The 7,409-nt window shown below is 52.9% G+C and overlaps 1 protein-coding gene across 2 annotated transcripts in view; it reads left to right on the top strand.

The window, feature by feature from the left end:
* LOC108448434 overlaps nucleotides 1-7,129 on the top strand; it is a 79,106-nt gene extending 71,977 nt beyond the window's left edge. For both annotated transcript variants that reach the window (XM_017741292.1, XM_017741293.1), the window contains exons 24-25: nucleotides 3,047-3,116; nucleotides 6,324-7,129. In XM_017741292.1, the coding sequence (XP_017596781.1) occupies nucleotides 3,047-3,116; nucleotides 6,324-6,401 (148 nt within the window). In that variant the 3' untranslated portion in view covers nucleotides 6,402-7,129. The remainder of the gene's footprint in view (nucleotides 1-3,046; nucleotides 3,117-6,323) is intronic.
* The last annotated feature ends 280 nt before the right edge of the window (nucleotides 7,130-7,409 follow it).

Consider the following 7,409-nt stretch of genomic DNA (forward strand, 5'->3'; position numbering starts at 1 on the left):
AGCTGAACATCCACCTTGCTGCACCTCAGCGTTCTCATCCTTTGCAGAAATGCTCCCAGGGCCACACCTGGGAGGAATGGTTGGAAGAGATTTCATTGGGAACTTTTCAAAAATGTCACTGACGGCATTTTGACTTCGCTTCCATCCATTTCAAATCACACCCTTGGGAGCCACATCCCAAAGCTTCCACTCCGCAAGGGGAGAAAACCAGCAAGTCACCCAAGAGCTTGGTGCTGAGATTTCTCCCACTCTTTTCTCTGGTTTACAATGAAAAAAAAGTGAGTTTTGGGAACCCTGGAGGTCACTGCTGGAGGTAGCTCTGGGAGAGTCACTCAGCATCCCACCACGTCTTCATTTTCCCCAGCATCACGGTCGTGGGTGCTGCTTAACAGGATGAGCCGCAGCCCAGCACTTCCTCTCCTTTAGGCTCGATGTGTTTCCAGTGGCCAGTCCCAAGCAGCCCCTCCAGAGCCACCTCCCGTGCCTTCTCCTGGCTTTCAGAGAGCCGAGGGGCTGAGCAGGGAGTGGTGCCAATCTCTGCACCTTCAGCCCTCATCCTGCTCTGTGCAGAGGATAAACTTCTGTGCTGAACTCCAAAATACACGTGCATAGCTTACGGGGGTCAGGAGGCACTTCCAAAGGGCAGCATCCAGCCCCAAACCGCAGGATCTACCCCAAACAAACGGATCTACCCCCAAACAGCAGGATCCAGCCCCAAACCGCAGGATCTACCCCAAACAAACGGATCTACCCCCAAACCGCAGCCAACCCGCAGGGTCCACTCTGCCTCTCCCCCCAGTGCCAGAACCAGCGATCACAGGGCCCATTTCAAACCAGATCTACAAAAAAACGACCCCGTTTTGCCTCTATGATGGAAAATGCCTTTGGAAGGGAGGGGCAGCAAGGAGTGCCCGAGGGTGGGAGGAGGGAGGGCTCTGATGCTCAGGGAGATCGGGAGCTCACACCCTCATTGTCTCCCAGGCCGTCGAACTGTTAAAAATGAGCCTGACTTCACTGGTGCCTCCCAAGGACAGTTCATGCCAAGACATCTTCAATTTAAATAGCACCAGAGGTTAATTACTCCTACAGCTCCATCAGCCCTTTCTGTCCCGGATAAATCACTGGATATTTATCTCCCTGTCTCTGCCAGGACTCCAGTACCTGCCCAGTTCCCTGATTTCAGCTGCCCTGCTGAAGCCTCACTGCGGGGAAGGCATTATTTTCCAGCCCTGCGACTGGGGCTGAGCTACATTTCTCCGGCTCTGTGCCACGGGGAGGGACGTTCCCATCTGTATGGAAGCCTAGCTGTGATGTCAGAGATGGGCTGGGATAAGGAGGAATCAGGTGTTGAGAGGAACAATGTGGGCTTTGCCAATGTAACTGCTGCTAGTCCTGAGCGTATTAAAGCTTTCCTAAACCAGCTCTTGTCACGGAGAGAACCAGTTCAGATCCTGGGGGATTTGGAGGCAGCCCCAGCCCCTCCTTGCTGTGGTGGTTGTTCAGTAGCAGGGCCCACTCTGGCTGCTCTCTGGACATCCAGGGCATTATTTCTGCACCAAAAACCACTGAACACAGGAAAAGGGACACAAACAATGCAGGTGTGGGCACAAAAGCAGCCTGGGAGTTTGGTTGCCTGCCAAAAGTGGAATCTGGGAGAGTCTGGGAGCATGCCAGGGGGAGCTCATGGGGCAGAGGGAAGTGTTTGGAAGAGGTGAGGGAGCACAGAGGGAAGTGACACCATCCTATCCACAGACGAGGGAAAACGAGGTGGGACTTACCCTTTTTGTCCTGTCAGCATCCGGCTGCCTGGATAGCTCGGGATAAAGCATCTGAATTTTCCCTGTCACAACTTGTTTTCACAGCCACATTTCCTGGCTGCAGGGTGGCAGAGGCAAGAATTTACAGCACTAGATTCAAAGCAACTCCTGGAAGGAAGGCATGTTCTGCTTTTTATGCATGACAAATCAGATTTAGCTGCCTTAAGAGGTGATGCTGATTCCACAGTGATTACTCCTCTATGGTTTAAGCTTTTAAAAAGCACTTTCAGGTTGTCAGGAGCTGTGTTGTGCACAGACTTAGCAGCTCACCTGGTTAACTCGGCTCAGTAGGCAGGGTTTGGCTAAAGCACCCCCAAAACCGAGCTGCAGCAGGAGAAAATCAGAGTTTAGGCCAGGCTTTGTGCCTTCCTGCCTTTAAACGAGGTGCTGCAGTCAGAGCAGAAGCCAAGTGCTGAGGAACTTAGCTGGATATTTTTCTCTCTGATGAAACATTCTTACCAAGTGTTAATTGCTCCTAGCAGGGAGCGATGTTATCCCTATAGGAAGCTCATCCCGGGGAGCTTTGGAGGGGAAGGAGGTGTAGAAATAAAAAAAAAAAAAAAAATTAAAAAAAAGAGAGAGAGAGGAAAAAAAAAGAACACATGGGGTGTAAAATCTCGGAGCTGTTGAAAACCAATGGAGGGAAAACTGTTGCCAAGCACAATACCTGGATATGGGGGCAGGGAGCAGGGAGTGGTTTGCAGAGCCTCCGGAGAGTTTTGAAGCCTGAGGCTCCGAGTGTGCACGGAGTCAGTTTAAAAAGCGCTTCTGAAGTTGGTGTCTTGCCTTTTGATTTCTCTGGAATACATTTCGTGGGCAGGTCGTGTGTGGCTTGAGGAGGGCCGGAGCAAAACCAGGACTGGTGAGGCAGTGCCTGCTGCTCTAGGCAGTTCAGTAAATCCTGGGACTGGGGGAAAACACCCACATTATCTTCATGGAGAAAAAAAACCCCTTGCCCAGAGCATTTTTGTGCATTTCCCACTGCCCCAGAGCCACCATTATGCAACTGGACATGGCAGTTTGTTTGAAGGTTTATATTTAAATAGTGCAAAGCCATTTACACAAAGCTTTGTAAAACCCGGGATTTAGCTGTGTAAAGAGGAGCAGTAACAGCTGCCCGTGGCTGGAGCTGCTGGCACAGAGCTCAGCCCTCCCCAGAGCTGGGTCATCTCCCTCGCTCACAGCTGACATGGCAAACTAACCCTGCTTCCCTTTCTCTTTGCCCCCAGTGCCTGCTGGCAGAACCAGTCGGTCCTGGACACTGCAGAGCATCTCCTTTATCCCCAAAATGAGAATCAGGCAAGTAGAGAAGTTTATGGTATGGATATGTGTCCTTTGTGCCCCTGTGATGAAGGAAACTTGTTAATATTGGTTGAAATTCCAAAGAAAATGATAACTTTAATGAGTCAGAGGTGGTGACAGCCCCAAGCCTTGGCTTAGGCTGAGAGCCCAGAACATGGGGAAGGTGGGACCAAAATCCTGTCAAACTGTCTCCCACATTACAGTGGTGACACAGTTTTGAATCAAAACATTAGGGGATATTGACGAAGGTTCTGTATTTTCCATGGAAATTCAGTTACTCTTTGTGAAAAATCAACACTGAGAAAAATATCACAGAATCATGGAATGGTTGGGGTTGGGAGGGACCTTAAAGCTCATCCCATCCCACCCCCTGCCATGGGCAGGGACACCTTCCAGTAGCCCAGGCTGCTCCAAGCCCTGCCCAACCTGGCCTTGGACACTGCCAGGGATCCAGGGGCAGCCACAGCTGCTCTGGGCACCCTGTGCCAGGGCCTGCCCACCCTCCCAGGGAACAATTTCAAGTATCTGTGGTATTTGTCAAAAATAGTGACAGGAAATGTTCATTCAGCCCTATGGCCAAGCTGGCACACGTCCTGTGTTATGAAAGTTGTGTTTCAGAAGCCCAAATCCAAGTGAAGAGGAGAAGTGAAGCCATTAGCCATTCCAGGGATGGTCTAGCTGAATATTTTCTCAGTAATTCATCCCAAGAAAGGAAACACTGAGCTCTAGACATGTGGGCAGCTAATGGGAATAAACTGCATAAATACATTCAAAATTCTGGCTGCAATCATCAAAGTTTAGTTCAGAACAAATGAGAGGTTTGGATGGAGGAGGCAGAGCCTGAGGAGTTGGGACCAGGAGATGTGAAGTCCTGGTGGAGATGTCCCTGCCCATGGCACGGGGGTGGGATGCCATGAGCTTTAAGGTCCCTTCCAGCACAAACCATTCTGTGATTCTGTGATAAAAGACTTGTGGAGAGTGAGAAATGATAGCAAGTGGACAAACCTCTCCTCTGGATCCCTTTTTCTTCCCAATAAAAGCCCAGCAGGAGAGCGAGATGCGTTTGTAACCTCATCTAACACATCAGAGCTGCTGCCTTCAGCACCAGTGCTCTAAGGATTGAGCCTTAAAAGACACAGAGCCCTCTTTGAAGTGTGCGTTCCTGCTTTTAGCACAGACAAAACTACCCCAACTTCCCCAAAGCCGTTCAGCTGCCGTTTCCAGCCGTTTTCCGAAGGCTCAGTGGGATTCCTGGCGCTGCAGTGCCTGGGCAGCGCTGCCTGCACGGCTCTGCGGAGCTGCAGGGCTGTCACAGCCCAGTGCTGCCTGCTGCCAGGGTGCCAGGCTGTTGCCAAGGAATGTGACAGGGCAGCAAGTCCAGGCTGTCTCCTGATTTGCTTTTGAAAGGACATTACATCTCTGTGCCTGACATAAAATCCCTTCTGCTTCCCGGCGCCGGGGAATGAGCCTATCAGGGAGAGGCTTAGAGGGCTTTTTGTGCTAGAGAGGAGGAAAAGCAAATATGCTCAGCCCTTCTCCCTGCTTCTGGCAGCCTGGGATGTGCAATCTAATCCCTCTGGAAGCAGGGACTGCTCGCAGGAGCTCGGAGTTTGGAGCAGGGATGCAGTCCTGGGACAGCAGCACGTCCCGCTGGGGGCACAGACAGCACAGCAGCAGCTCCTGTTGGTTTCCAGTGGGCCTTTTTCTCCCAAGTTCAGGGGAGGTTCAGGAATCAGAGTGAGATCTGAGGAGCAAACACACCGGGGAATCTGTTCCTCAAAGGATGGCCCCAGGAATGATGTTCAAGCCTCTGATCTCCTGCTAATGAGTTTATGAAATGTCAGCCAGGCTTTGCAGGGCAAAGCTAATGAGCAACAACACAATATCAGGCAAAGTTCAGGAGGGTTAAATGAACATGGGTTTCAAATCCTCATGGTATGAGCAGAGCTGCAGCCTTTCCTGGTGGAGTCGAGCCATGGAAGTGAAATGGAACATCATCCTCGCTCCCAGTGTGATTTGGGATTAGGCAATAGGATGAGAAATCAGCTTTCCAAATGTGGCCTGTTGCAGTGCTGATGTCTCTGCCTGGGCTGGTTGTCTGCCTGCTCTGCTGCATTCCTGGAGCACCTTCACCTGCCCTGGGTGAAACACCTGCCTTAGGAGCAGACACTTCCACGCTTTGGGAGTTCCCTGTTCTCCCCAGTGACCTGCAGGTGCCATGGCAGGGCACACAGCACAGCTCACCTCTGGAAGTGACAGCCATGGTTTGTTGGTGCCACCATTAGGGGCTGGTGAACTTCCACAGGGCTGGCCCAGATGTCCCTGCAGCTGGTCCATGCCCAAAGTGGGATGTCTGCAGGGATAAGAGAGTGGTCAGGGAGTGCTGTGCTCAGCTTTGGGACTGGGGTGTCCTGGGGCTGGACGTTTCCCCTCACCTGCAGCAGTGACTGTGGCTGGGATGGGACTGTGAGGACAAAGTGGCTGTCCCTCGGTGACATCACTGAGCTGCCACCAGTCTCTGTCCCTCAGTGAGAGCCCACGGGGAGCAGCCCAGCCTCCCCTGGCAGCACTAATCCCTCCACTCTGCCTGCAGCCACAGCGGCTGCTGCTGCATCCCCCTGCCTGCAGACACCTGAAACCTGGGGCTGGAGCAGAGCAATGCAGGGAAAACACCTCCCAGCCCCTCTTGGCATTATCCTCTGCCCCTCAGCAGGAGGCAGAAGGGCTAGAGTCCCAAAAAAAGAGACTAAAAAGCTGTGAGGAGAGGCAGGGCTGGCAGGAGGGCCCGAGGGCTGTGTGGGGTGGGCGGCAGCGCAGCACCTCCAGAGCTTTGGGGATGTGGTGCTCAGCAGCACAGCCAGGATTGCAGACTGGGCCTGCAGCCCTTGGCACACTTTGGCCTCTCCAGCTCGGAAACAGCCGGGCCAGGGCTGCTCCAGGGCTGGGTTTGGGAGGGACGGGCAGAGCAGCCAGGGAGGGAGGAGATTTCCCCCTTAGCACCTTGCATGGTGTTGCTTTTCTTCAGTTCCTTGAAAACACAACTCCTGAGCATCACCACGAGCAGGGGGTTTCCTGCTGTGGGGCACTCACAGCTGCCTCTGTGCTGGGATTCATCCAGCCTGGAAACAGCCTCTGCAAAGAAGTTTCTTTGCCATGCACAGAACTTACAGCTCTCCCCCAACCCTTTCCTTGTTTTCTCCATAGGCCCAGGAGCTGCTCTGCTGCCTTTTTGACTCCCTGACATCAGAGAGCATCCACCGAATTGAATCCCAGGATTGCTAGCAGAGATGGGCAAGGCCCCCAGGCAGCTTTGGATGTCACTGTGGAGATGGACACCCAGGCACAGCCAGCTCTAAGAGCTCTGTTTGTTTGGAATTAAAACACAAAGTCTGAAGCGTGGCATTAGCATGGGTCAGAGAAATGAGAGTGGTGGAGGAAGGCTCAGCACCCCAAAACAAACCCCTCTGAACTGTGGCTGTGCTTCCCAGTGGAGTTCATCTAGAGACAATCTGCTTGTGTGGAGCACAAATCTGCTTCATGGAGCAAAGCTTGGAGCATTCATCTGGCTGGGAAAACCTCGGGAAGCAAATCCAGGGGCAGGTGTTCACTGCTGTGTGTCTCTCAGGTGCCTGGGGACTCCATCTCCCTCAGGCCTCAAAGACTTCATGGAGAGACTCCGCTTGCTGCTGCTCCTGTGTTCTTTGAACCAAAGACAAACCCACAGCAAATGAAACGGAAATAGTCCGAGGGAAAGCTGGATCCCTGGAGGGTTCAGTGCACCAGGCCGAGCTGTTCAATCAGATCAAAAGCTGGACAGCTCAATGTTCACCTGCCTCTGCTCCAGCAGCCCTGTTATGGACTGTGCCAGCCCACATCCTGCCCCCTCCTGTGGGCACACGGCCCTGCCTCCTCCTCCTCCTCCTTCAGCAGCTGCTGATCCTGTGATCCTTTCCAGGAGCCCTGAGGAAAGGAAGCTGGTGTTAATATAAAGGTCCTTAGCCTTCCTGGGACCCACTGGGTTCTTTTTCCTATAGGAAAGGCTCTTCTCAGCCCAGGGAGCCTCCTGTTCCTACCTGCCCTGCTAAGGGAAACACTTAGACTCTGCTTTGGTGCGGCCTCACCTCAGCTCTGGGGCAGTTGTGGGTGCCACAATATCAGGAGGATCTGAAGCTGTTGGAGAGTGTCCAAAGGAGGGGCATGGGCATGGGGAAGGGTCTGAGGAGCAGCTGAGGGCGCTTGGATTGTTCAGCTGGAGAAGGAGCCTGAGGGCAGAGCTCAGCGGGGGCTGCA

This window comes from Corvus brachyrhynchos, unplaced genomic scaffold (genome assembly GCF_000691975.1).
Source record: "Corvus brachyrhynchos isolate BGI_N302 unplaced genomic scaffold, ASM69197v1 scaffold58, whole genome shotgun sequence".
NCBI lineage: Eukaryota > Metazoa > Chordata > Aves > Passeriformes > Corvidae > Corvus > Corvus brachyrhynchos.